Source organism: Ostrea edulis, chromosome 5 (assembly GCF_947568905.1).
Source record: "Ostrea edulis chromosome 5, xbOstEdul1.1, whole genome shotgun sequence".
NCBI lineage: Eukaryota > Metazoa > Mollusca > Bivalvia > Ostreida > Ostreidae > Ostrea > Ostrea edulis.
Window position 1 is genome coordinate 73834867 of NC_079168.1, and position 14927 is coordinate 73849793.

At 35.2% G+C, this 14927-nt stretch overlaps 1 protein-coding gene across 2 annotated transcripts; it reads right to left on the reverse strand.

The window, feature by feature from the left end:
- Nucleotides 1–1710: 1710 nt before the first annotated feature.
- Nucleotides 1711–11955, reverse strand: LOC125651456 (solute carrier family 46 member 3-like). 2 transcript variants are annotated; one of them, XM_056165485.1, is made up of 5 exons: nucleotides 10965–11955; nucleotides 9053–10909; nucleotides 7095–7178; nucleotides 5952–6108; nucleotides 1711–1915 (listed from the first exon to the last, which is right to left on the reverse strand). In XM_056165485.1, the coding sequence occupies exons 2-5, from the start codon at nucleotides 10152–10154 to the stop codon at nucleotides 1855–1857; spliced, it is 1404 nt and encodes a 467-aa protein (XP_056021460.1). In that variant the 5' UTR covers nucleotides 10155–10909; nucleotides 10965–11955; the 3' UTR covers nucleotides 1711–1854. The 2 variants fall into 2 exon arrangements, with proteins under 2 accessions (XP_056021460.1, XP_056021459.1); XM_056165484.1 differs by having other exon boundaries at nucleotides 9053–11955.
- Nucleotides 11956–14927: the final 2972 nt, after the last annotated feature.

Sequence of the window (14927 nt, forward strand, 5' to 3'; positions counted from 1 at the left end):
AGTTGTTAAATTATATCCCTTTTCACTCAAAATACTCCTAAATAGACGATAATTCGTCAATATTGGTATCTAAGATGAAGGTGTGCAATATCAGCATGCATTTCTTAACTGTTCAATATTTAACCCGTCATTAATGCATGAAACAAACTGATTTTGTGAATGGGGGCATCATAATTCATGTACAGTAAAACATTTTGCTTAAGTAAATATTAAATACCGGCTCTGTCAGATTAGGAGGACCGTCGTCTGCCATTTTGACTTGTATACATGTTCGTCGTTACCGTAACGTGAATATTGAATGCTTATACTCGGAATGTTTCGGGCGCATACAATTTACGCAATGCAAAGTTAGAGTTCAATAAATTCTCAGGATATTGAACGCTAACATTCTCTAGATTTTACGCAGATTTTATAGTAAACTAATTATTAGCTATATAATGAATAAATATATTATCACACTTTTATCCTATTTTGTGTGTGTGTACGTGAGCGTGCGTAATTATAATTTGTTTTTTTACACTTTAAATCTATACAGATACGTCTTTTTATTTCATACTTTAACACAAATGGTGAAATTCAAATAGGATTATACGCAAATTAGTGCATTTCAGAAAAATGTATATTTTTTATAATTCATAATTCAATTGACTAGAAATTATATTTCCTGATCTTCATTAAAAGAAATATATGTCTTCAATATTAAGAAAATGTTGTGGTGGGTTTTCTTTGGGGGGTACCAATACGGTATATATACTACTTAAGTGTGAATGTGAAGCGAGGCGTGAATATTCTGATTCATGTAATTATCTTTTGATACGTTTCTCAACTAATTATTGTTGAAAAATCATAAAATCCCCATTTAAGATATTTGATCATAACGGCTTTGGTTTATTGATTATTTTTACGCGGCGATGTCAGAGTGAAAAGTACTCAAATGTTAAGGATTACCTTAATGTTTGAAGTAAACATAACTGCTTGGGGGAAATCAAACAATTAGATTTTTAAAAGTAACAGAAGCAGATTATTTATAATTATACTACCCCAGTTGAAGAGCCAAGCTAGTATACTCCCTACCAAAACCTAGCTTGTTCCTGCTATAAGTATATATATTATAAGTGATGAATTTACTGGACCCAAACATTGGATTTTCACGGCTTGTGAAAATTAGATCTTTCGTCTTGCAGAAAAAACCACTGAGTCCTGAGAGAGGGCGAATTGTCCTGAGAGGGGGCGAGTTGTACCAAAAAGGGGGCTATTTGTCCTTATACCCTTACGAACATGTTGATGGTGAAGGGGTTTCAACAGCCTCGATTAAAGTCAGCATTTCGCAAATTCTATGGTCATTATAGTGATCTAGTTTGCCAATACAACCTATCATTGGGTCAAATGCTGTCTGACGTGTTTCATACCGATTGTTAGACCGTTCTTAGCACACTGATTCTGATTACGGATAACTCCTTTACCTGATCAGGATATAGGGCTTACGGCGGGTGTGACCGGTTGACAGGGGGTGCTTACTATTTCTAGGCACCTGATCCCACCTCTGGTGTGTACAGGGGTCTGTGTTTGCCCAACTCTCTGTTTTGTATTGCTTATAGGAGTTATGTTCGTTATCTTCACCTTTCACATGACGCATATGGGTTACCCTCTTTCTGTTCATCCCTGCTGGTAGCGCCATTTAGTTTTAACAGATGAATTCAAACACAAAAATACATATTATTTGTATATAAAAATAATATGTGCCAACAGTCTGTTGTAAAGTGGATGTATGTGACTGTTGTATGATTCTGAAATTACTTTGCATATATAAATTATATATTTGTTGGTTTGTAGATAATGAATCGGGCCAATTCATTATGATATCGGACTGTATCCTTTAGAGCGCTGCTTCTGGATGGAGGCTTTCACCAAAAACCTGGAAAAGTCACGTATATTTAGTTTTACAATCATAAAGAATTTCTTACTGGCGAACGATTTTCACATATTATATATACATGAAGAAATATACATTGTTCAGTGATTACTAGCTGTTGGACACCCATATCTAATTTTGCAATGACGGTATAAAACGTTATTACATAATTCCCTGTAAAATGTTACAGTTTTGAATACCGTATGTTGGCAAATGAAGTGCAACAACATTTTGAAAACAAAAACCAAGTGAAACAGCGTAATATTGGTTACATAGCCATTTATTGATCAGGTGCGGTATGACACCTGGGACCAGTGTCACAAAACTATCTTAAGTAAGCATCCCCTGTCGATCGGTCACATCCGCCGTGAGACCACATCTTGATCAGGTAAACGGAGTTATCCGTAATCAAACTCAGTATGCCAAGAACGGGCTTACAATCGGTATGAAAAACACGTCCCCCGTTGGGATCCGGGTTTAAATAGGTCATCAGTACACCTCGCTTGTCGTAAGAGGCGACTGAATGGGACGGTCCTTCGGTTGAGATCGCAAAACCCGAGGCCCCGTGTTACAGCAGGATTGGCACGATAAAGACCCCTCCCTGCTCAAAGAGTGTAAGCGCCAAGCAAAGGCCTAAATTTTGCAGCCCTTCACCAGCAATGGTGACGTCTCCATATCAGTGAAAAATTCTCGAGAGGGACGTTAAACAATAAACAATCAATCAAAAACACGTCAGACCGTATTTGACCCAATGATAGGTTGTATTGGCAAACTAGATCGTTATAAAGACCAGATATAGATCGTTATAAAGACCATAGAATTCGCGAAATATCATGTTACTCGTTGTCATAGTGTGTATAGTACCCCGAAGGGCGTTATTATTTACTATCGAATGAAAACAATTTAAAAGCCTACAAGTCTGAATATTCCATAATGGAAATAATGTACATTGTTCATCGAGATAGAGCTATTCATTTGTATATTAGTTCTATTTCCAATACAATTTCACTGAAATTAGAATAAAAGACTGGGAAAAATACAAATTTGAAATGGCAACAATGAACGTTATCATTTTATGAAAAAATAACGATGTAGATAATTATAGCTTCATGTCATTTCATTGAAATCAGAGAAGAAATCCTAAAAGAAGTAATATTTTAAAGTTATTTTACGGATTGTTAGATTTCCAACAACAGCGTTCATTGAAATCATTATACGTAATATTCTTCATTTATATCAATACTAAAATCAGATAAGAGCTAGGAGGAGTATTATTTGACTGATCTGTCTAATTTCGCATATGTAGGCATGCTGTTTCTTGAAACAGAATTTTTTAACCAGAATTATGTAATGAAATTTCACCCAATCTGCCAAAATGATAGATGAAAATAACGAACAGTGACCAATCTCACAACTCCTATAAGCAATACAAAATAGATAGTTGGGCAAACACAGACCTAGGATTAGGTGCCTGGGAGGAGTAAACATCTCCTGTCGACCGGTCACACCCGCCGTGAGCCCTACATCCTGATCCGGTAAACGGAGTTATCCGTAGTCAAACTCAGTGTACATGTACCAAGAACGGTCGAACAATCGGTATGAAACACGTCAGACAGCATTTGACCCAATGATAGGTTGTATTGGCAAACTAGATCGTTATAACGACCATAGAATTTGCAAAATGCTGACTTTAATCGAGACTGTTGAAACCCCTGTACCGTCAACTTGTTTGTCAGTGCCATACCTCGATTTAAAACATGACCATACGGAGAACAAGCTTTTGCGTATCGAATCTGTTGAGAGATATAAACACCATACGCAGGTGATAATGGAATAAATGTATTGCTACATAAATATGGGAAGTTGATGATGGAGAAGCTGAAATCATGCCGTTTGTCATACAGTTGAGTTGTCATTTTGCCGTTAATGTCTACTTTCAATGAAATATCTAAGTATGAAGCAGAAGTGAACGACTTTGTGGTGTCTTTTATTTTGAGCTCACAGGGATATATTGAATCGACATATGAATGAAAGTATGATATATCTATATGTCGAATTGAAGACCACAGCATGACATATCTGTAATATACTCGAGTAGTATCATGAAGCTTGTTGAAAAACTCCAAATAAACACATGTGTATCTTGATATCGAATAGAAACTTTTCTGATTTTTCAATATTTTCAGATTTTGTTCCCGAATTTTATATAATTATTGATTTCAAGATCATACACTAAGATACTTTAGTAAATATCATAAATATAGACCATATCTATTCCGTACTTTTCTGGATTGATTGTATGTATGTGTCAAGTTTCCGTTGAAAACATTTCGTGACAAATTTGAATCCCATATGTTAAAACCTTATGTCAAGGTATTGTGGTTTTTAGATCCTGGCAAAACTTACATCCAATAAATGGTATGTCAACTGCATGAAATATATCGGTCTCTTTTCTAACGTTTTTCTCTATTTCCCCATTATGAAATTATGTGAATCACCGGTCATATGGATAAATGTCATGGCATTTTTATTCTTATACATTATCTTGCGGTGTAGAGAAGATTATAAAAATATATCAATGTTTATTATAAGCATACTCTTGATGATGAAAAGGTGAAAATGTACATGTAAAGTTTGACAACGAGAGTCAAATTTCTCATCAATTGTTTCAATATACTTACAGTCGCTTCATTTCTTTGTTATTAGATACATAAAAATGTTGTTGAAGTTATTAATTTATTTAGTTATTAATCTCAAAATTCCCAGAAAATTTACAAAATTCAATATATAATGGAAAAGCATTTCATATGAAACACGTCAGACAGCATTGAACCTATTGGCGGGGTTGTATTTGCAAATAAAATCATTAAAACCACCATAGAATTTAAGAAATGCTGACTTCAAATGAGAATGTTGAAAACCCTGAAATATCAACTTATTTGCCAGTAGCTAGCCTCGATTTGAAAATTGAAATATGCTTTCACGTATTGAATCAGTTAAGAGACATCAACACCATATGCAGGTGCTAACGAAATACATGTATTGACAGGTTGTATATGTTTGCAAATGAAATTATAATAACGATAAAATTTGCGAGATGGCGACTTTAAACGAGGTTGATGTGTTTGGATACAATCTGTCAACTCCATCATCTCTAAAAAATAAATAAAGTAGCTGTAGAACTGGGAGTTTCTGTAAAATGACTGAGAACTATTTAAAAACCTTCGATTTAAAGCGCAACATTCTGAACATGAATTAGGTGTTATATCTCCGCATTTTGATATCGCAATAGGTGTTATACCTTCGTATTTTAACATCGCCAACTCAAAATGATAAGACAAAATCAATCCTGATATTTTGTCACGGCACCGGTGGCGGTAGCTCAGTGGTTGATCGTTTACTTCGTTAACGGGATGTCGGGAGTTTGAGCCCCGCTCATGCCATAGCTGCGTCAAACCTAAGAGATTAAACACCGAAACAATGGAAAGTTATGCAAGTAAAATATCCATTATCTGAGATTGATAAAATCCTTCATTAGTACAAGTGTGAGATTGGAAAATGTTCCACCGAACGCACAAAATTCGCAGCTTTGAATTCAAAGATTATTTTTTTCACACATTTTATCTACGGTTTCGTGCATTAATTCCGAAGCTTTGAGCAGATTTAAAATTATCAAATCTTCGTATGAAATTAAATGCAAAACTAATTAGACAGTCAAAACACAGCATACCCGAAGATGGTTTGCGCTTCATGTGTCAACTAAAAAACCCAAGACAGACCTTTAGAAAGCTATATCAAATTGAACTTTGAAGAATCCAAGACATCTACATGTAACGTAAATCATAGAAAATACATGACATCATATTAACCAATGACGTCGTAGAGGATCTCACATGGCTGTCTTACATGGGTAATGTCGGTCTCGTAGCATTGAGAAAATCTTGCTAATATTAAGGAAATACCTTAAAATTAAGGAAGTCCATCTAAATTGACTTCTTATCCCTTCAGATATTTCTTCTCACCAGGTTTTCATACTTACAGCAATAATATCAAAGAGAAGATCATAAACCCAGCAAACACGAGGTACGTTGTACCCTTGTAGAAGGACACGGTTTCCGAGTAGATGGCGCTGCCAAGGACGGAACCCGACATATTACAAATGTTCTCCACAATTGCTAGACTGCCAAACATAGCACCTATACAGATCAATAGACAACAAATAAATAAACACGCAGATAATGTAAAAATGCATTAATAGAAAGGATTTTTAAAAAAGATTAACCAATGGTTTGACTTGAAAGTGTTCGTGATATCTCATTAAAGCTTTGCAAATGAAGAATTCTTCCTAAAATGAAGGTTGGTGTAGTGAATATAGAACATTGAACAATTTTAAAGAACGACAATAGCGATAACTATAATCAGAGAGCTGTATATCAAATAGTTTCCTTCAAAATGAACCTGTAGATAAAATCTACAACTTTGATAATTTCCCATACATATGTAGCAATATTCCATTTTTACTTGTCTGTGGTGTTTATTTCTCTGAATTGATTCGATACAAGATAGCATGTTCTGCGTGAAAAGTGAAGAGCTGAACAGTGATAACATAACACATATAACTCCTACAAGCAATACAAAATATAGCGTTCGGCAAACACGAAACCCTGGATACACCAGGGGCGGAATCAGGTGTCTTAGGAGTAAGGATCCCCTGTCGAACGGTCAAACTGGCCGTGAGTTCTATATATTCATTAGGTAAACGAAGTAATTCGTAGCCAAAATCAGTGTACAAAATCGACGTATGCTTCTGACAAATAAGTCGACAGAGGGGTTTCAACAACATTGTTTAATGTCAACATTTCGATAATTCAAAGGTCGCAATCATGATTTAATTTGCAAATACAACCTGTCATTAGGTTGAATGCTGTATGACGTGTTTAAAGCTAATATGTCTTTCTTTGCATACGGATTACTCCGTTTACCCGATGAAGATATCGGCCTCACAGTGGACTGGACTGATGAAGAAGGAATATTTGCTCCTCTTGAACGCATGATCCTTCCTCTGGTGTTTCCAGGGGTCCGTGGTTACCCTTAATTCTCTTTCTTGTGTAGTCTTTATAACATTTATGAGATTCCCCACTGTTCATTATTTTCACTTTTTTATATACGACAGTTTTCATACCTTGATTTTGAGGAGAGGTCATCTTTGACATAGTTCCTCTGATCATAGGTATTGCACTCATCCTAATAGCACCAACAGCAGCCCCTGTGGAATACAATGATCACTTACGATTCGAACAAGCCTATCGTAACCAGTAACCATTTAGTGTCTTTGGCACGCATGCTGAGAGATTTTACTGTATCTATCTATCTATCTATCTGCAATGTAGGAACTTGAGTTTTCTTGCTTTAATGATTTTGTCGAATCTCAAAATGTTAGAGTAAGTGATTAGAAGGACGCCAATATCTACTACATCTAAATTTTATATTTGTGAAATAATATCATTAAATGTATGTAAAACTTATACGGTACCAATTTTGATGCACCAGATGCGCATTTCGACAAATAATGTCTCTTCAGTGATGCTCAACCGAAATGTTTGAAATCCGAAATAACTATGAAGTTTTAGAGCTAAATATAGCCAAAACAGCGTGCCAAAAAGTGGAGCCAAATTCGTCCAAAGATAAGAGCTATATAAATCCTAGAAATGCGTGTAATGAATTTTCTGTTTTGTGAAATATCACTGTGTGTATTGAATGCTAAATACCAAAGTTGTACATGATATAATTATGGGTATATAGAATCGATCAGAAGGAGATTGACTAGCGACTTTGAAGTTTGTGTACTTTACTGTCAACGGAGACCCTGCAATAACACAGACAGATATCATTGTATATTGCCACATCGACGTTTTTCTTCTTTGTTAAATAATATGCCTCCTAATTCAATTTGAACATCCTCATTAAAAGTTTGTCGGTAAGTTGAAATGTTACCACGAAATGTGAATGAAATTCTAAGCTAAGATTTTAATACACTCCTGCTAGGTACCTGATCCAACCTCTGGTATATCCAGGGCTCCGTGTTTGCCCAACTTTTTATTTTGTATTCCTTTTGGGAGGTATGAGATTGATCACTGTTATCTTCACCATTTCATTACTTTCGTCAAAAGTTTCATATTCTACTACTTTTAATTCAACAGGATCAAAAACTTTAAAAGAAATATTGCATGCTTATATAAAAAAAAAAGTTTTTGTTTTAACATGGATTATCATTGTTTTATATCAATTATCATAAAGAAGAATTCTTTTCTTTCCTAAATAAACTCTTTTTAAAAAATCTAATTATATAAGAAACTGCAATCTTAAAAATCCACTACGGGTACTTGGTTTGTTTTAGTGTTTCAGAATGGTTATTGTCCTATCGTGAGTCATTTGAATTATTTACGGAATAAAGCCTCTCGTTTTCTTTTTCGAGTAAGCCAAAATATCAGCTTTTAATAAAATGTTTCACTAAACACGCATAAAGAATACTTCAACAGACTCTAACTTACCAAATCCAATACATTTCAGGGTTTCTCACAAACTTTAATTCCTGGATTTCATCTCATTTCAATGATGTAATTTAACGTTAATCTACAATTCATTAACTCGTACTTCGGCTTCATATCATTTTGAAACTTTACGTTGTATTTCAGAACAGCTAACCGTGTGAAATAAACCATATCTACCTCAAAAGTTAATTTTTACGTCAAGGTGTTAGAAACAAAAAATAAACAATGACTCCTGCTTATGTCCTTAAAAAGCTCCATATCCATTGCCTATCGCCGTAAAATGGCTGAAATATTGCCAAAGCGGCGTAAAACCTCTATCAATTAATCAAGCCTATAGGACAGAAGTAAAAAGTTGGTTAGGGACTGATACATTTGTGTAGGTTTCTGGAAGTCTAGCATTCGCTACTGAAAACAGGAAAGTAATTTACTGATGTCTTTATATTCTATAATTCTCTAAATATTATAAGTATGTGCAAAACACGTAAAACATATATGTCCTGCTGTGAATAAGATACATAGTATATTTATGAAAGGTAAAGATAACTCTTCTAAGCAATACAAAATAATAATCTTTCGATAAATATCTTACCTATATACAAATACATTTGTGATGATGCTATTCCAAACAAGACATAACCAGAGACGCCAGATATCGTGCCAAAAAAGGCAATAGTTTCGTCCGTGAGGCACTGTTGCATTACTTTGATGCCAACTAAAATAACTATCTCAGAAACACACAATTTCGCTGTCTCAAATATACTAATTTTCTCTGGACTGAAGCAAAATGGCGAGTCCAGAAGATAGAATGTTTCCATTGCAAAAGCACCGAGGCTACCCATCATTACAAAAATGAAAGAAACTATCAAAAAGATATACTTCCATCGAGTGGAACCCAGATGACTGCGATCTTCTTCCATATAGAATTTTAACATGTCTTTAATATTCCCTATACAACTAAAGTTATGCTGCTTTCTTTCTGATTTCGTTAGCGTCTCGGGAACGAAGCATGTAATGATAAAACCTAGGGCAACCATTCCACAAGCTGTTGCCATGGAGTAGTCATACCCTAGAATTGCGACAATGAAACCGGAAACAAAAGTTCCAAGAGAAACTCCAATGCCAAATACAAAGCTGAATACAGCAATCAGAAAAGATCTTGTCTTTCCAGCACTTGTGAGGTCCGAAACAACAGACATGGCAATGGCAAGCTGAACCACCCATCCTCCGCAAAATCCATCTATGAATGTGAATGGAATAAAGATATACACATCCCATTTGAAAATTATGGCTAGAGTCATCAGAAGCTCCTTAATGCAAATACCAAACATTCCAAGGAAAAGAAACGGCCTCCGTCCCATATAGTCACTCAGTGAAGTTAAGAGTAAACTGGAGAATATCAGCGGTACTCCAAGAGCTATCGATATGTACAGGTTCCACCTAGACACAGCCTTTTGGACAACCTGTTCATCCTGGTATTCTTGTGAGGACGTGTTTGTATCACACAGAGACACACCTGTATTGTTGGAAACAGTTCTGTTTGGAAATTCTATATCCCAAAATGTATCATGGCCATATTCGTTCATCGTGTACGTACATATCATGACGGAGAAAAATAGACAAAAATCCGCAGCACACAATGGTATAAAAATCCGGAGATATCCGTCACGAGTTTCTGATTTACTGTTCTTCATTATAGAAATGTAAGAGGTAGTTTAATTTGTCTAATAACAGTATACCACAATACAGGTGTGCATTAGGTTGAAGTACAAGTAAACTCTATACACGGACATTGCGATGTATCACTAGTTATCTCTAGCGATAGTGCAGTAAGCGTCTCTCACAATTAGACCAATAGGTCATATCTATATCAATCAGGAATGTTTTAATGTTCTGTTTTATTTACACAGAAAGATACCAAATAATTGACGGACAATTTCGTCACATGCTGCGCATCGTAATGCCTGAGATTAATTGAATCACGTAAATATTTTTTGATAATTCAATGATAGGATTGCTGAATAAATCAGTGGATTTACCAAACGTTGAAAGATATTAAAGAAATGACTTAACGATAGGCTTATTGGATAAATCGGAAGATTTAGCAGAACTTCGAGACGAATTCGAACTACATGTATCAATCTGTAGAAATATTCTGAAATACATGTATAATGCAAATGAATTTTAAATATATTCATGATTTGTCTTATCTAGAGACATGTAGCTCTCTGGGGTGAAACTTATGATCGACCAAAAACTACAGATCCCTTTCTTACAAAAACAATAGATCCACTCCTTATAAAAAAAACTACAGATCCACTCCTTATAAAAAAAACACCTAGAGATCCACTCGCTACAAAAAAAAGGACAGATCCACTCCTTATAAAAAAAACCTACAGACCCACTCCTTATAAAAAAAAACCTACAGACCCACTCCTTATAAAAAAACCTACAGACCCACTCCTTAGAAAAAAACCTACAGACCCACTCCTTAGAAAAAAAACCTACAGACCCACTCCTTATAAAAAAAACCTACAGACCCACTCCTTATAAAAAAACCTACAGACCCACTCCTTATAAAAAAAACTACAGATCCACTCCTTATAAAAAAAAAAACTACAGACCCACTCCTTATAAAAAAAACCTACAGACCCACTCCTTATAAAAAAAACTACAGATCCACTCCTTATAAAAAAACACCTAGAGATCCACTCGCTACAAAAAAAACCTACAGATCCACTCCTTATAAAAAAAACCTACATACCCACTCCTTAGAAAAAAAAAAACTACAGACCCACTCCTTAGAAAAAAAACTATAGATCCACTCCTTATAAAAAAAACCTACAGACCCACTCCTTATAAAAAAAACTACAGATACACTCCTTATAAAAAAAACCTACAGACTCACTCCTTATAAAAAAAACCTACAGATCCACTCCTTATAAAAAAAACCTACAGATCCACTCCTTATAAAAAGAAACTACAGATCCACTCCCTACAAAAACTACAGATAACAAAGTACAGATTTACTCCTTATTAAAAAAAAGTCCAGACCCACTCCTTATAAAAAAAACACCTACATATCCACTCCTCAAAATTAAAATTACAAATATACTCCTTACTGGTATAAAAGACTACGGATCCAATCCTTATCATAATTAGAATTTAGAGCGCATTTTGTTTTTTTGCGGACGGTTGAGGTATTATATCACTGTATTTGCGCATCCCGTATCAGAATGGGAGAATAAGAACTCCTAACATATATGTTATCAAAACGCTTTTATCCAAACATACCTATATATACAAATATTCATAAAAGCCTATCGCGAACCGAAAATTCCAATAGCTTACAATAATTCCGTTTATTAGTGTAGCCATGTTAAATTACATATACAAAGTGTGTTCGTTTCATGGTAAGGCAGTACAGCTTTCCAAAACTCATCAAAAAAAGTACATTAGAACAGTTGGACGAATTTTCTGCAGTTATATGTCTAATCCAAGAAATATCACGCAGCTTTTTGTAGATAGTAGTTTAGCTAGGTTAGTGTAGAGAGTAGTTTAGCTAGGTTAGTCTGAGTAATAGTTTAGCTAGGTTAGTGTAGAGAGTAGTTTATCTAGGTTAGTGTACAGAGTAATTTAGCTAGGTTAGTGTAGAGAGTAGTTTAGTTAGGTTAATGTAGAGAATAGTTTAGATAGGTTAGTGTAGAGAGTAGTTTAGCTAGGTTAATGTTGAGAGTAGTTTAGTTAGGTTAGTTTGAAGAGTAGTTTAGCTAGGTAATTGTAGAGAGTAGTTTAGCTATGTTAGTGTGGAGAGTAGTTTAGTTAGGTTAGTGCGAGTAGTAGTAGTTTAGCTAGGTTATTGTGAGTAGTAGTTTAGCTAGCTAATTGTGAGTAGTAGTTTAGCTAGGTTATTGTGAGTAGTAGTTTAGCTAGCTAATTGTGAGTAGTAGTTTAGCTAGGTTATTGTGAGTAGTAGTTTAGCTAGCTAATTGTGAGTAGTAGTTTAGCTAGGTTATTGTGAGTAGTAGTTTAGCTAGATTAGTATGAGTAGTAGTTTAGTTTGGTTAGTGTGAGTAATAGTAGTTTAGCTAGGTTATTGTGAGTAGTAGTTTAGCTAGGTTAGTGTAGAGTAGTTTAGCTAAGTTAGTGCGAGTATAGTTTAGCTAGGTTAATGTAGAGTAGTTTAGCTAGGTTAGTGTAGAGTAGTTTAGCTAAGTTAGTGCGAGTAGTAGTTTAGCTAGGTTAATGTAGAGTAGTTTAGCTAGGTTAGTGTAGAGTAGTTTAGCTAAGTTAGTGTATAGTAGTTTAGCTAAGTTAGTGCGAGTAGTAGTTTAGCTAGGTTAATGTAGAGTAGTTTAGCTAGGTTAGTGTAGAGTAGTTTAGCTAAGTTAGTGTATAGTAGTTTAGCTAAGTTAGTGCGAGTAGTAGTTTAGCTAGGTTAATGTAGAGTAGTTTAGCTAGGTTAGTGTAGAGTAGTTCAGCTAAGTTAGTGTATAGTAGTTAGGCTAGGTTAATGTAGATAGTAGTTTAGCAAGGTTAGTGTAGGAATAGTGCTGTTGTTTTATTGATTCCACAGGGATTAACGTCTTTGTGCTCGATAAAGCAACCAGCCCCGATAATTCGGCAGTTTCTTTGTTCATTTTGCTGGTCATTTTAGCGCTATACGTAATTTCTATTTTGACTTTGTATCTTTTATAAATATAACACTTCTGGGACACCCCTTTCATGTTCATACTAGGTAGTAGCGCCATTAATTCAGTTTACATCAATGAATTCAAACGTACATGCATATGAAAGGTGAAGATAACGAACAATGATCACATCTCCTGTCGGCCGGTCACACCCGCCGTGAGCCCTATACGCAAAGTGAAGATAACGAACAGTGATCAATCTCATAACTCCTACAAGCAATACAAAATAGATAGTTGGGCAAACACGGACCCCTGGACACACCAGAGGTGGGATCAGGTGCCTAGGAGGAGTAAGCCTCCCCTGTAGACCGGTCACACCCGCCGTGAGCCCCATATCCTGATCAGGTAAACGGAGTTATCCGCAGTCAAATCAGTGTGCCAAGAACGGCTTAACAATCGGTATGAAACACGTCAGACAGCATTTGACCCAATGCGAGGTTGTATTGACGAACTAGATCGTTATAACGACAATAGAATTTGCGAAATGCTGACTTCAATCGAGACTGTTGAAATCCCTGTACCATCAACTTGTTTGTCAGTAGCTTACCTCGATTTAAAAACTTACTATACCAAGAACAAGCTCTTGCATATCGAATCAGTTGAGATATATAAACACCATATGCAGGAGATAATGGAATATTGCTACATAAATGTGGGAAATTGACGATGGAGAAGCTGAAATCATCTCGTTTGTCATACGGTTGAGTTGTCAGTTTGCCGTTAATGTCTACTTTCAATGAAATATCTAAGTATGAAGCAGAAGTGGACGACTCTGTGGTGTCCTTTATTTCGAGCTCACAGGGATATATGAAATCGACATATGAATGAAAGCTATCATTGTTAATTGACAAAACCTAATCGATATATCTAAAAGTCGAATTCAAGGTCACAGCGAGAGATTTTTTCTTCTCACGTAGAAGTTTTTGAATAAATTCTGCTTCATATGAATATAAAAACAGGTCAGCTAACAAAGGAGCACAATTCGTGTCCATGGGAATTCCAACAGACTGTTGGAAGACCTGATCACCAAAGACCACGAAGATATTGTCAATGAGGAACTCTAGCATATTTTTTATTTCAACTTCAGAGTACTTGTGCGTGGAATCAAAGTGGTGTTTAACAAAGTAAGTTTTTGAATGACTAATCACTAGATATGAATATTTCCGTTTTCTGTTTTTGTTGAAGAAGCAACTGTCTATGATGTCAAAAAGTCTAGTCTTTAATTTATCGTGAGGAATGGTCGTGTATAGTGTTGATAAGTCATAGGTTTTAATGCTATTGATTTGGGAAAAATCTGTGATTTCAAGTTTACTAAAAGTTCTTTAGAATTTTTTAGAATCCACATTTGATTTACACCACTAATGTCATAAGTTAGTTTCAGTTAATTAATGTACATATTCATATGAAATTTGGAATATAGATATATCCTGAGGATTTTCAGGTCATGTTTCTAATTCAGTTTCTGGTTAAATATTTTTTGACAGAGTTGTGCCCCTTTGACTTAGAAAATTTCAAACAATTCATAGCTCAGTCACACACATTGACATGTTGAATTAAAATTTGGTGTACAGATACATCATGAGAATGTGCAGGCCTTTTGGTCAGCTAAATTGGCAAAGTTGTAGCCCTTGATCGGGAAGCCTTCATGTTGCTCTGACTAGTTTCAACATTAACTGTTTATAATTCCTTTCCATTGTACTTGTATGTAAGTTAGAACTTAGTTTGGGGGTATCAGAGTGTGCTGAATTTCCATGTGTATAAATATATGAGGGGTTC

Coding starts and splice junctions, on each gene's coding strand:
- LOC125651456 (XM_056165485.1), bottom strand. CDS start 10,154: ATGAAGAACAGTAAATCAGAAACTCGTGACGGATATCTCCGGATTTTT. Junction 6,109..7,094: donor GACCTCTCCTCAAAATCAAG/GTATGAAAACTG, acceptor TGATCTGTATAG/GTGCTATGTTTGGCAGTCTA. Junction 1,916..5,951: donor TTCTCTTTGATATTATTGCT/GTAAGTATGAAA, acceptor TGACTTTTCCAG/GTTTTTGGTGAAAGCCTCCA.